At 45.2% G+C, this 14868-nt stretch overlaps 1 protein-coding gene across 1 annotated transcript in view; it reads right to left on the reverse strand.

The window, feature by feature from the left end:
• Positions 1-7798, reverse strand: part of Six4 (SIX homeobox 4) — a 13496-nt gene extending 5698 nt beyond the window's left edge. The window contains exons 1-2 of the mRNA XM_031357237.1: positions 6913-7798; positions 3455-4143 (exon numbers count right to left, since the gene is read on the reverse strand). Coding sequence (XP_031213097.1) covers positions 3455-4143; positions 6913-7754 — 1531 coding nt within the window. The 5' untranslated portion in view covers positions 7755-7798. The remainder of the gene's footprint in view (positions 1-3454; positions 4144-6912) is intronic.
• Between the last annotated feature and the right edge of the window lie 7070 nt (positions 7799-14868).

The raw sequence follows: 14868 nt of genomic DNA on the forward strand, positions 1-14868 counted from the left end.
CCCCATTTTTGTGCTAGCTCTAAGTTTTCAGGGCTGTAGCAGGGATGGGAGAAATGTATGGTGACCCTGGAGTGCTCTTTTGTAAAATAAAGAAGACCATTAAAGGACAAGAATGAATGCCTCTGTCAAAGGGGTATGTCTTTAAAAGTATAAGCAGAAAATAGATTTTAAATGAGAAACTTGGGACAATGAAGACCCTCAAATTTCCATCAAATGAAACCCCCTCTGAGGTTTTAAAAGGGAAAGGGAAAGGGAAATGATAGCAGTCAGATGACTCGGGTCCCCAAATATTGCCAGAGAAAGAAAGATGAATTTAGGGAGCTTTCTGGGGGAGAAATAACCTGGGGTACTTATCTACCCCACTCTTCAATTAGAGGTCTAATCAACTCCTTTACAAGTGTAGGAAATTAAGTAGTTCACTCAATGTTGCCCTTCTTCCCTCCATCCCCCAGACAGGGTTTCTCTGTATAGCCCTGGCTGTCCTGGAATTCACTCTGTAGACCAGGCTGGCCTCAAACTCAGAAATCCGCCTGCCTCTGCCTCCCAAGTGCTGGGATTAAAGGCGCGCACCACCACCACCCGACTAATGTTGCTCTTCTTAAATTTGTATGGTCGTGATGACCGTACTCTCTATGTGAAGAAGTCCCCAGGGCCACTGATGGCTTCCAACATCTTTAAGCACTTTATATAAGCAAAAGAATGTCTTTTCATGAGAGACCAAAAGAAAAAACACTGTATCTGAACTCCTTTAAAAATGTTAACTACTAGTACATAGTATTTATCACAGAAAGACTGTTACATGTTAAATGTTTTTGTTTTTCAGGCCATACACATGAACAAACTGCCCCTATTGTAAACCTTTGGTTTTAAAAGTCTTGTAGGCTTCAAAATTGTAAGGAGGAAAAGGCCACAATTAAACTTTACTTTGCTTTGTGTGTGTGTGTGTGTGTGTGTGTGTGTGTGTGTTTGTGAAACTGTCTACTAGCAGACATGTCCACAAAAGATTATTTTTTGATAGAGTCATAAGTAACAACATATGCGACATTTCTCCAACAGCTGTTAAACACAAGTAAAATAACATACTCTGAACAAGGGAAAACACTAACTTAAATAAATGAAAGGGAAAACAGATACATTCCAAAGGATGAATTTTGACTTTTGTTTTTTTCTTTTTCAGTATTGGGAATTGAACCCAAGGCCTCCGACATAAGACATGATTTTGTTGTTGTTGCTGTTATTTTAAGCCAGGGTCTATCTATTTAGCCCTGCCTGTCATAGAACTCACTCTGTAGACCAGGCTGATCTCAAACACAGAGATCTGCCTGCCTCTGCCTCTCAAGGGCAGGGATGAAAAGACATGTGCCACCCACCATACCTGGCTAGAACGTGATTTTTTTAAGTATAGTTGCAACTGAGGTACAAATTAATCAGTACAAAAACTGAATAGAACAAATGCACGTGAAGGTGCAAGGTATAATTATACAATGACGCTAAAGAAAAAAAAAAAACAAACAAAGCCCGAAATCCTGACTGTAAAATGAATAAAGATATCAGCAGGCTGCTTTCCCTCATGACTTCCTATATAACTTTTTCCTGTATCTAGGAAGAAAGGACCATGTTTCTGGTCATTTTCGAGAATGTTTAGTGTAAGTTTGATTTGATTTAGTTTGGTACACTTTTTGGAGATGGACTCTCACTATGTAACCTGCTTTAGCTTGAATGTAGCTCTGTGTAACTGGGTAGCTCAGGCAGGCCTTGAATCCCATTTTCTAGCTTCAGTCTCCCAAGTGCTAGGATTATAGATAGGCATTTCCCACCATACCCTATGTTAGTATTTTTTTAAAATAAAAGTCCAAATTTCCAAAATGCTTTATAGCAAACTGTAATACATGACTACTACAAAGGAGTTACCTACTGGAACCATCTGGTTAAACTTACCCAGAGAGTCAAAAGGTAGGGAGCCCTGCCATTTGAACTTAGCTATTTTAACTGACAATGCTATTCTTATTCTTGGTAAATATTCCATTGAAAAACTAACTATTGTTGGGCAGTGGTGGCTCATGCCTTTTAATCCCAGCCCTTGGAGGCAGAGGCAGGCAGGTCTGAGTTTGAGGACAGCCTGGTCTACAGAATACAGGTCTAGGACAGCCAGGGATACCCTGTCTTGAAAAACTGAAAGGAAAAAAAAAATGGAAAACAACACCCCCAACCCCTCGACCCAAGACAACCCTGGCTATTAAAGTGATAGCACTTTTCTTTACTATAGATGAGAAGCATTTTGCATTTCTCCTCTGCTAACACACCCACCCGCTCATGCTATCTGGGCAACTTTGTTGTCTCTAGAACGCTACAAACTGCTTGGAAACTCTCATAAAGAGGCAAAATGAGTTAGAGTCATAAATCATTTGGCTTTCTCTGGGGTGTTTGTCTTTTGTCCTAAATTGGAGTGTGACTTAGGTTAACTCTTACATAATCTGGAGCAATAAACATCTGAAGTGTGTGCTACAGGACCATGGTGGAGTACTGTCTTTTTCTCTAAAGAGAGACAAATACACAGGATGAAATATACAACTATTTTTTTTTTTAACTAATGCCTCTAATAGTTGAAGTTGTCCGTAGCTACAGAATCCAGACTTGTATAAAAACTGACCATATTGCAGGCTGCAACATGATCACCATCTCCTCCTACCCCTAAGAGCTAGAGGCTGCTCAGCATCCTATGTCCAAATCCAACTGTTCCTATTTCAACACAAGAGAAAAATGACAGGCGATGCAGTTTGACTCACGCTCCTGAGGAACTGATGTGCCAGCCTCTGGCTTATTTCCTTTCTCTAACAGACTGCTGTTAGGAAAGCCACAAACACACAATGACACAATTGTTTTCATAAATATAAAACCACACAGCTGAGAAATGCACACGCATCCAGAGCAACAGAAAAGCATGTGTTCTTCTGACTTTCTTTTAGGTCTTTTTTAGGTTTCCATGTTAATTATAGGAAGAGCACAATGCAAGCAAGAATACATTCTGTCTCTTAGTTTATTCTTTTAAAACATCTTCTGGTCAAATAAATAACTGCTTGACTAATTTTATGTTCCTAGCAATTTTATTAATTTTTAATTTTAAAACGTCAAGTACTGGGTTATTTTATAAGCACTGATTGACTTGCCATATTCCTATAATTGTAGAGTTGGCAAGGTCTGCTAGGAACTGTACTTTTCCACTCTGTTTGGAGAAGATAAAACTCCATTCCCCAGGATGTAAGAAAATCAGGCAAGCTGGATAGTATTTAGGTACTGGGAAGCACATCAAGGCTTTTCTGTAACTGTGTAAACCAGTGATGTATCTGGACAATAACATGAATCTATAGCTTTCACTAAACCTGTCATTTACAGCAACTAACCAACTAATCAACACATGCCCTGGCGCATTATTGGTACGGAATGAGGCTTTTACCTTGTGAAGCTGCTACTGAGACAGGAGGCAGCTGCAGTGGAGAGAATCCAATGCTCCCATTAAGGAACTGGCCGTTCGCTCCAGAATTAGGGATCTGGACAATGCCATACTGGTTAATTTGTACTGGTGTAGTAAAGGTCACCACAGAGCCGCCATCCTGGGAGGCCACTGTCTGAACACCTTCTCTTTTCACTTCAGTGCAGGGGATCAGCCCTGGGAATGACACAGGGGCACTAGGGCTGTAGGAGGTGGTGGCTGCTGAGTTTACAGAAGAGCTCTGGAGGACTTTGAATTCTTTCACATCCTGGGAGGTAGATCCCAGGATGTCTGTCATGGCTATGCCATTGCCCACAATGTTTGAAGACATTTTGGGTGGGTTCAGTGACACTGTCTGTGTATTTCCCACATTCAGTCCATTAAGGATAACTCCATTGTGTCCCTGAATAAAAGAGTTGCCATTAAGGAAGACAGGTGAAGTACTTGTAGGTACTAAGCTTCCATTCAACAAAACTCCAGACGAGCTTAATGATATCTTAGCATTTCCAATTTGTTGCATATATACTGGCTCCATGTGGCTAGAGAGGCTGAGGTTGGTGACGCCATCAGATGCACCCGAAAGTGGGTGAGGCGACAAATCCTCATGTCCCTTGCTGGATTCATCTTCAGTGCTGGGGTTGCCATCTGATTCGCTGTTCAGAGGGGAGGAGAAGACATTTTGAAGGTCAAGGGATTGACAATTGACATAGTTTGTAAAACATCCTTCAAACCCATTAAAGGCAATATTTAAGCAAAGCACACAATAGAATTATCAGCTGGCCCTGTTGAAACTACGAGGCTTTAAACAAATCCTACCCAGCCAGGCATTTGGATCCCTTAAAAAAAAAAAAAAACAGAGAAAGATCAGAATGTTGGACAATGTAAAATTCAACTAAAAGCATTTTAATACTGTGTTTTCATTCTTAGAGCATTCATGTGCTATTCCAATTGTTAAAAGGACAGCTGCCTCTGCCACAGAAACAATTCATGAAATGCTAATGTGTCGTTCTGCTGTTTAGGAGAGCCATTTCAGATTCATGCTATTTTGAAGGTAGATGGAATTGCCAAAGGAGCAGGAGGTGTGAGGTATTCAGTTTTATTTGCCAATTAGGTAATAAGAGACCATTTTCTCACCTGTTCCCAAACTTCTATTCCACCAGAGAAACAACTCTCACTCAATAAAGTGGTTTGCCCCTGTAGGAAAGACACTTGGAACTCTCCATATGCACAGTTGCCTTTGAATCCAAAGGAAGCCATAGGGGCCTATTTAACACACACCATCCAGTGCTCTGGTGAGGTGGGAGGGAAAAGGTGAGCATCCCTCAGTGGCCTGGTAACTATCAGACTCCTTCCCTGAGTCTTCAGTCCTTCTATTCCAGGATCCTGGACATAAGGGAAATACCAAGTTCGGGTCAGGGGGGAATGGTGGCAGTTTTCCTCATTTGGTTTGAGTCTGGGCGGGGCAGGACAGAAGCAGTTTGGAAGCCTGGTGAGACTTGGTCCTGCTGAGGATCCAACATCCCAGTATGGTCGGTTTCCTTTCAAGCTGAGGGGAGGGGATTACGCAGGCTTTGGGCTTTGGGGCCAGGAGCGCAGAAAGTGCTTTGATTTACGAGCTGAAGCAGAGCAGCTCGTCGCCATTGGTGAGGGTGACTCACCAGGGGTGCGGGTGGGAGGTAGATCCGGAGAGGGGCCTATACTAGGCAACTGGGCTGGGGGTTGAGGGTGTCGAGTTAATGGGGAGGAGGATGAAGTCAACAGAGCGTGGCTCAGGATGTGTGTGTGTGTGTGTGTGTTTGTGTAGATAGATCCTGGGAGCTGGGTCGGTTCCATAGCAAAGGTTACAGGACAGCTGGCCTGCATGTGCCACCGGCTTCATACTCAGTGCCTAGGAAACTCCTTCAGTACATCTGCAGAGCACTCTGGAGTAGGTGGGGTCCCTAACCAGTACTCCATCTCTGGGTCGCCCCCTCTCTCAAGACAGAGGGAGGGTGCTCGCAGGTCGCCGGGCATGTTTTGTTTACGGTTACCGTCAACCAGGGTCAGGGCTGCCACCCTGAGCCTCTCTGCCTGCCTGGAGTGAGCTGTGGGCCTCCGGCTCCACCCCGGCGCAGGGCTAAGTAAAGAGGGCGGGCTCTGGAATGCGCAGGGAGATCACCTTCACCTGGCCCAGGCCGGCTGGCTCCTAGGCTCCCGGGTTCCTTCCCAGGGCAGAACGTTTGAACTGCAATTAGATTCTCTTCTCTCCAATCCCCGTGGGGACGGGCCATCATTACTTTACCCATACAACAACAACAGCAGCAGCAGCAGCAACAACCACACATCTAAACAACAACAACAACAACAACAACAACAACAACACACACACACACACACACACACACACACCCCTAAACACGCACACACAGCTAAGAGGTTCTGACTCTAGTGGACACAAAAGAGGTGAAAAAAACCTCTACATTTTATATGAAAGATGGGGAAAACCGCAATAAAGTTCAAACCAGAAAGTGGTGGATGGGTGGCGGGGGGGGGGGTGTGCTGAAGGAGGACTGAGTGGATAGCTCCCCTACTTCTTTCCTGCTGCCCACCTTATACCAGCGTGTCCCCTATTCCCAACTACCCAGTCAGTAGGGAACCATGCTGTGTTAGAGGGGTCCAAGAAACTGTCCTTCAGCTTTGCCACCTCTGAGGCACTGTAACCCGATCCGAAGTTGTTCAGAATCAGGTTTCAAAACACCGCAGAGATGGGCAGCACCCACACCCCACGCGGCCCTAGCAGCGATGGGAACCGCGGCCGGCAGGGTGAATGATTAACTCTGTCATATTAAAGCCTCGACGTCCCCAGACCCCATCTGAGCCACTAGTCTCCATTAACGCTCCTTTTCCTTCCAGAGCGCCCCTGGTGACCTCTAGGGCAGGCCTGGGGCTCAGTCGAACCCTGGGTACCCTGGAGCGTGTGCGCACTCCAGGCTCCCGGTGACCCGGCGGAGGCAGGGACCCCGGCCGGCGCCGGCAGCCCCTGGGGGCCCGGAGCCGCGGTGAGAGCCGCCTTGCCGGCGTGCACACACACTCCCTTAAAGAACCAAGGCGAGAGTGGCAACTTCAAAGGCAGCAGGATGGGGGGTGGGAAGCCGGGCAGCAGTGACCAGCCGAGGTGGGGGCGGGGACTGGACCTAGGAGGGCGACCAGAAACTTCTGGGGGCAGGAGGGGGAGGGTTAGGAGGGAGGATCCCCTGCCCGCCCATTGCCACCGTCGTCCCCCCACCCTCCCCGTAGGGAAGCGAGGTGGGGGGCGGGGAGAGGTGGGCAGCCGGACCAGGCTGGTGGGGAAGGTAAGCGCCATGTTTTCGAGCGCTTGGAGGAAAAAAGAAAGCTGGGAAGGGGTGGGGGGAGGAAGGGGGAGGAGGAAAGTTGGCGCTCACCTTTTGGACTGGGTCTCCGAGGGGTTTCGGTCACGCTGCCGCCGGTTCTTGAACCAGTTGCTGACCTGGGTGAGGGAGAGGCCGGTGATCTTGGCCAGGTGCCGCTTCTCGGCCGGCGAGGGGTAGCGATTCTGCTTGTAGAGCTCTTTGAGCGCGTTGCGCGACTTCTCCTTGAAACAATACACCGTCTCCTCGCCGTCCCAGATGGTGCGGGGCAAGGGGAATTTCCTGCGCAGCCGGTACTTGTCCACGGCGCCCAGCGGCCGGCCGCGCGCTCGCTCGGCCTCGGTGTAGCGCGCCTTGTACCAGAGCTGCTGCAGCAGCGGATGGTTGGCCGACTCGAAGCTGTGGCTCTCGAGGATGCTGTACAACTCAGGGTAGATGCCCTGGTGGAAGGCCACGAGCGCTCGCGCCTTCAGCAGGCTCTCGTTGCCACGTAGCAGGTCGCTCTGGGGCAGGGACCAGAGGAACCGGGCCAGGCGGTCCAGGTTGCCCCCCTGCTGCAATGCCTCGCACACGCAGGCGACATGGTCCGGCGAGAAGGCCAGCGGGGGCTGCGCGGCGGCTGCGTGCTGGTGCCTGCCCAGAAGTTCCGAGTGGAGTTGTACCTGATCTGCCGCTCCGGCCGCCGCTGCCCCTTCCTCCCGGCTTACCCTGGAGGCAGCCGCGGCGTCCCCCGGCTCCAGGGGGAAAGGAGCTGGAGCCGGGGGGCTCAGCCCAGCCGCCGCGCCCCCCGCCACTTCTCGGTGCGCCTCCTGTCCTTCCGAGGCGCTTTCCATCCCATTCTCCTGCTTGATGTCTGCCGCACTTGCAATCTGCCCGGTGGGGGAGGAAGAGGACATTTTTTGTTGTTTATTTTCCTCCCTCCCTCACTCCCTCGCACTCTTTTCCTCTTTCTTTCCCCCTCTCTTACTCCTCCTTCTTCGTCTCCCTCCCCCTCCCCCCTCCGGAAAGCCCACTCCCTCCCTCCCGGTTTCGGCTGGATCTGGCCGATCAGGTTTCCCCCAGGCCACGCAGTCACCATTAAGATAGCTGCTAGAGCAAAGTAGTGTAAACGGATAGCTGCTTTCTGCCGTTCCCCCAACGTGACTCCTCCGGTTGCTGCATACTATATGGCACTGGCCGCCCGGCCGGCCCGGCCGCGCCACCCCATTGGCTATTTCGCATTCAGTGGGAGGAGGAGACACCGTTTCTATCCCTGTCGATCACCCGCCTCCCACTCCACCCCTTGCCTTTCCCTCTCTCCCTGACCCCCCAGGCACCTTTACCTGCGGGAAAACACCGACATTCTTTTCTGGCCAAGCTTCTGAATGGGCAGTTATCTAGTGTGGCCTGAAAACTGGACAGCTCTTTCAAAGAAAGACCCAGTGATTCCCAAGGGAATACTAATCGTGTGACCTTAAGGTCTGGACAGCTAAATTTTTAACAAAGAGACCACCCTCAGTATGTAGATGACAAAACTTCAGAGACTAATTCCGAAGCTGCCCAGCACCTCCCTCTTCTCCCCCACTAAGGGTTATCTTTATTAAGGATGTGTATTCGAGAGTCAAGAGCAGCACTAAGGAATGTTCTGATAGAGAAGCATTGGTAGTAATGAAAATTCCGGAGGGGGAGAGCTGGAAAATCTTGAAATAAGCAGTGTGTTTAGCCCACTGAGATGACAAAGGCAAGAAGCATTAAACAAACAAACAAACAAACAAACAAGTCAGCGGAAACCCTGAGATGAATCTAATACATAAAAGCATATAGAAAATAAAACTGGATGTTTATACTGGATAAGTAGTATAGAAGAGAGCTAAGTTATAATGGTCTAGGAACACAAGCCTACTTACCATAGTAGAAACGTTCAAAATATGGACAACAGCATCCCCCCCCCCCCCCCCCCCCCCCCCGCAATGTGGTGCTAGGGTGGATTCGTAGTTCCTCTTTGAAGGTGATAGATAGGTCTGGGAAGAACACCATCTCTATATGCAGGTGTATTGGAAGAGATCCCAGCAGGATCAGCAGCCCTTGCCATCGCAGGCAGATGGAAGATTGCTCTGCAGGGTTGAGGCTGAAGTGTGGAGGTGCAATGTGGTTATCTTCAGTTGAGACTCTTTCCTTCCTGGTGGTTCGCATGAGGTCTTAGCTCAGAAAGGGATGATGAGCCTGTCTCTGTGGCTACTGTGGGTCAGTTGGTTTTGTCTGTGGATGCTCCTTCTCATACTCTAACAGCCAGATGCCCTCCCCCTAACCTTTACTCCAGGGTGGCCTTGCACTGCTTCTGCTTCCCAGTCAGTCATAACTGCCTATTTCAGCATGTTGTCAGGCAGCTGTTGGGGTCACCTGCTGTCACATCAGTTTGGTGAGGTTTGTTTTCTTTCTTTTCTTTTTCTTTCTCCTCTCTTTCTGTCTTTCTTTTTTTTGCTCCCACTTTATTGTTGGTTAGCTGAGATATTTGATACAGAACCCAATTGTTGTCCATTAAAATATTTATTTTGTGTGTGCGTGCACGCACATGCAAGAGCACACATGCCAGCCATGACACATGTGTGGAGGTCAGAGGACAACTCTTGAGAGTCTGTTCTCTGATTTTGATTTTCTTCTTCCACTATACTGATTGGTGCTAGGGCCTGCACTCAGGTGGTAAGACTTAAGGCAAGCCCCTTTACCTGTCCAGCTAGCTCCGTAGCCCCCACTTCTCTCCCTCTTTTTCTCTTCCTTTCTTTTTCTTTCAAAAACAGTATCCCAATGTGATGAAATTGTAAGTGAAATCTTTGGCAGATTTAAAGTTGATAATCGTAGGCAATACTTCATTGTTCTCCTCCTTTGAAAATATCCAGATAGCTATCAAGTTCAGCATGATATTTGAGTTTAAAGCTTTCTTGCTTTTTAAAAAATTTCTTGCACTTAAAAATATACTTTTATTTTAGTATATTTTTATTTACCAATAAATCACAAAAATAGTAAAGAGAGTTCCTACTTACCCTTCACATACTTGTCCCTAATCTTGACACCTCATAGTGGTACATTTGTATGAGCTGATAACATTGGCATATTATACACCATAATTAATTCATTTTAGACTTTATTATCTGGAGTTCATTTGTTTTTCTACTACTTTCTGTTTTTTAGTCCAATCTGCATTCTGCATTTGGTTCTTTGAATTTTATTTATCAGAGTAAAGTAGACAAGAAGTATTGTGGTTTCATATTTAAAGTTCAGCTATCTAGGCTTGGATTCAGTCCTATCTCTGCCATTTATTTTAAGTATAAAAAAGTAGAAAAGATTACTGTAAAGATTAAATAAGTCATTCCAAAAAGAACTTGATTAATCTGTAAAAAATTGTTATCTTCCTATTGATAACACAAAGAAGGAGGTTTTTCAGTTTTATATACCTGACTTAAAATTCCTTTGGCCAGGTTAGGAGGTCATAGAGTTGGCTTTAAAATTATCAATCAAGTATAGTGCATGACTTAGAAAAGAACATAACTGGCTTTTGATTGTTGGCTCTCTATATTGTCTCTAGCACACTAAGTCTATCAGGGTCTATATAAGCGCTGGAGTCTTTCTCTGTCAAGTCTGTAATAGTGCCTCTGTGGAAACAATGGACCTTGGGGGCTGGAGAATTCCATTCTTAGGAGATTTACCTGCTACAGATTCGAATTTTGTGAATTTATTCACCAGTTGCAGAAGGTGTTTCTAGGACCAGAAATCTTAGTCTTCCGGTGCTTGGGCAGGTTGAAATTCAGAGCATGCCCTACCATAATTCTTAGTAGATTCAAACATGGTCAGTGACATTGGAATGGAACTGTATTTTGTGTGGAGTTTATCTTGGAGCACAGGTTACACCCAATGGTGTTTGAAATTGCTTCTGTTTCATCCTTCCACCATGTTGGGAGCATTGACTCTGCTGAGTTGGCATGCAGTGTCATGCTGTGTTGTGATCTGGAAGAGTAGAGGCTGAGAGGGTGTGGTGGGAAGAGCAGGAGGAAAACCAGACCCTTGTTTCTGAAAGCCAGCAGGTAGGTGCTCTTGCCATCTTAGTGTCTGGAAGAAAATCTGGTTCCATACCACATGTTATGTTGGAGTTCATATGGTTTTTTTTCCTTTTTTTCTTTTTAACCAAAAAGGCAGGTTTATTTTCTTTCTTTCCTTCTTTCCTTTCTTCCTTCCTTTCTTCCTCCCTTCCATCCATCCTTCCTTCCTTTCTCTTTCTCTTTCTTTCTTTTTTTTTTTAGACAGTGTTTATCCATGTTCTGGAACAAACTCTGTAAATCAGGCTGTCCTCAAACTCATACAAATCTGCCTTTCACTGCCTCCTGAGTGCTGAGATGAAAGGTATGGCACCACTGCCTGGCTTCAGATTTCTTTAAAATTAAAAATATGTTGTTGTTATTATCAACTACTACTATTACTGTGGGTCAGTATATAGATGTGCTACAGATCATGTGTGGGAGTCAAAGGACATTTCTGTGGAATCAGTTAGCAGCTCTCTCCTACTTCTTTCTACAGGGGTTCCATCATCAGGCTTTACCAGTAGAGCTATTTCTCCAGCCCCAGAATGGGAATTTCCATTTCCAAGTTGACTTTGGCTGTCTGAAGATAACTGGCTTCTTGGTAGGCTCTTTTTTTCTCAGAGAGTTAATGTAGGCTGGTCCTAAAGCCACCCCCACCCCCAACTGCTCCTTAACAAGGTGGTTGGTTTGTAGTCTGCATTTCTGAAGGATCATTCACTTCTCAGTCATTCTCTGAGTCCTGCCTAAACTTAAGGCATTGCCTTAGGAATGGAAGGATAGAAGGATAAGTCTACTGAGTCTTGGTCTCTCTAGGAGGTTGAATTCTCAAGGGGGAGAGAAGACAGTTACACATAAACACAATCTAGGGTAAGAGCATGGTAAGGGTGAGGAGACCCATTTAAAGAGTGGTGGGGAGTAGGGCATGGGCTTCGAGCTGAGTCTTCGAAGGTTGAGAATTTTGGGAGGACAGTGGCTTATCAGAGGCAAGAGGAACATCATGGAGCCATGATTCTTTGATGTTTTTCTCAAAGTAAACAAGTAATTCAATATGGAACAGAGGTTTTATATAAATGGGTAGTTGGAGAGTGGTTAGAAGACCATCCTCATTGATGTCGGAGGAATGATCCAAAATCATAGGCCAGTTCCAGTCACTTAGCAAGACCTGGCTTCAAGAAAACAAACAAACAAACAAAAAACCCTTTTAGATGTTCAGCTTGCTGTCATGTATGTAGTTGTTCATGTATACCATCATGGCCAATGTCAACGGGTCTAGGATGACTACTTTCCCAGATCAAAACAATCAGAATCTTTTTAAAAGGTTTTCTATTTGTGTTAGAAAACTCAGGACTTGTAGATATGCTCCTAAGTTCTTGGTGACCAAGTCATCTGCCTTTGTAGTACATGATCAACAGGAAGAAGATAGAGAGTGACCCTGGAGTCATACAGGCCACAGTAGAGAGAAGAAAGACAGACAGAAGAATGACTGATTGCAAAGTTTTCGTTCTCTCTGATCTTTTCGTGATGGTATGGATTTCTCTAGAAGCTCTAAACACATTGAATGGGCTTAAGCAAAACGATGACTTGCTGACTGACTTACTGAATTATGGTGCTGGGTTGTTACTTTTCTCATTACTCTGAAAAGGAATCTGGCACAAATAACTTAGGAGAGGAAGGTTTTGTTGGTGGTGTCTATTCATTCATTCGTTTGTTTGTTTGTTTATTTTTGGCTCACGGTTGTAGAGGGTTCAGTCCATGGTCACTTGGCTATATGTTTCTGGACCTGGAATGAGACAGTCCATAATGCTGCCCCCATCCCTAATCCCCAGTGATCCACTTCCCTCAACCTGACCTCACCACCTAAAGTTTTCAGAACCTAACAACATAGTGCTATCAGCTAGGGACTAAACAGTCATCATGTGAGCTTTCCGTGTGTGTGTGTGTGTGTGTGTGTGTGTGTGTGTGTGTGTGTGTGTGTATTTTATACTCAAACACTAATGCTAATAGATACCAAAGAATGTGGAGGTCAGGAACAGAGCTGGTAGACTAAGACTTGCCATTCTATTTTACTTACCTCTGCCTTTTCTATTTACTTTTCAAAAGGAGCTTTCCTCAGAAGGTAAGCTCCAGGGCTCTCAATAGTTCCCAGTTAATTTTTTTCAATCCTCATCAAAACCAAAGAGGATCTGATACTGCCAATTTGAAACACTCTAGGGCGATTTTCTGATTAGTTCAGTGTTTTCCTGCATTTTACCGGATGGGCTCATTACACTGTGTTGCAGGGACTGTTTTGTGTGTGTGTGTGTGTGTGTGTGTGTGTGTGTGTAGTTTTTTTTTTTTCTTTTCATAAGAATTGGGGAGTGAAGTTATCTCTAGCAAAGTAGCAGTTTCTGCTCCCTTTGAAAAGGAAAGCCTGATAAGTCTATAGCCTTGGGGCAAGGAGGAACATTTACATTTGAAAAAACCCCACTGCCTTGGGAGGTAGATTCATTGCTAGTTTGAAACTGCAGATTATTTAAGAGCAAGAATGTACTTAATTGGTTCAGGTAGCAATCTTCCCAGAGGCAGGAAGCTTGATAATTTTGTTGTTGTTTTTCTTTCTTTTCCACCACTGATGGAGTTTCCACTTGAATCAGAAGTATGGTACTCTCAGCTCTTTTTTTCTCAGAGCTCTATCAGTGATGATGGTGTATATTTCTGAGTTTCTGTTTTGTACAGTGCTGTGAATCCACTAGGGAAGCCCAAATTATAAGGTTTCATCATCATCACTGTTATCACCACCACCACCACCACCACCACCACCACCACCACCACCACCACCACCACCACCACCACCACTGTCATCATCATCATCATCATCATCACATCATCATCATTTTTGTTTTGCTGAAACAGGGTTTCTCTGAATAGCCCTGGCTGTCCTGAAACCCAGTCTGTAGACCAGGCTGGCCTTGAACTCAGAGATCTGCCTGCCTCTGCTTCCAGAGTGAGTGCTGGGATTAAAGGTGTGAGCTGCCACTGGCGGGCTTCATTTTCATCCTTATAACGCACCTGTTATAATGTGTAAAGAAAACGGAAGTTAGGGCTAAAAAAAGTAGGTTCAAGTACAGTTATCTGCTTTGAAAGAAAGCCATGCTTCCCTTATTAACACACTGTTTCTTTTTGATGTTACTGGCAATATTATTACTATGAACGAGAGTCAAAAGGTATAGTGTTAAGCATATTCATTCAGACTGTACAAGTATATTTTAGTTCATTATTGGGAAAACCAATGCTTTAATCATCGTGTAAGTAGTAAGTAGTGACACCATTATTTCCTCCCAGTTTTCTTAGTTTTATGGCTTAGATGTATAAACAGTGTTTTCTACTGCATGTAGCTCTTGGAGAACAGTGTATCTGACAGTTTTTAGCCAGTCGTCATCACTGGGCTTCCCCAATAGCAGTTGCCTGCATGGTACATGGGAGAGTTTTTAGCAGTTTCCTCCTGCTTGTTTTAGTGTTTTCTTCTCTTTGATCTTAAGGCTCGAGGGGAAAGAAGAGCAATTCACTTTAAAGTGTGGCGAAGAGTTCTCTTTTTCAAAGACAGTTCTAGTGTTAATCGGCAATACAATACTGTCAGCTGAGTATGACATAGCGTCTGGACATAGTATTGACTAAATTGTCTGTCTGTCTTTTTTTCTTGGCTCAGGGAACACACTTATTCACCAGAAGCTTTCTGCTCTTTTAAAATGTAAAGACCCTAAAGTTACCTTTATTTTTGTAGAGTTTCACATCTAGTGATAAGTTTACTAAGGCCTTTTAAAATCAGTAAGTGCAATGTGGCAGGCCGCTAGGTCAGCACAGCTCTTCATGTTTCTTGCTTTAGTGAACTTGGATTTGATTAACTTTTATAGGTGGACAGTATTACGATCAAGGAGGTAATACAGCTTATAAAGTGAGTCACTGATGTGTATATACTGGT

The sequence above is a fragment of the Mastomys coucha genome, unplaced genomic scaffold (genome assembly GCF_008632895.1).
Source record: "Mastomys coucha isolate ucsf_1 unplaced genomic scaffold, UCSF_Mcou_1 pScaffold6, whole genome shotgun sequence".
NCBI lineage: Eukaryota > Metazoa > Chordata > Mammalia > Rodentia > Muridae > Mastomys > Mastomys coucha.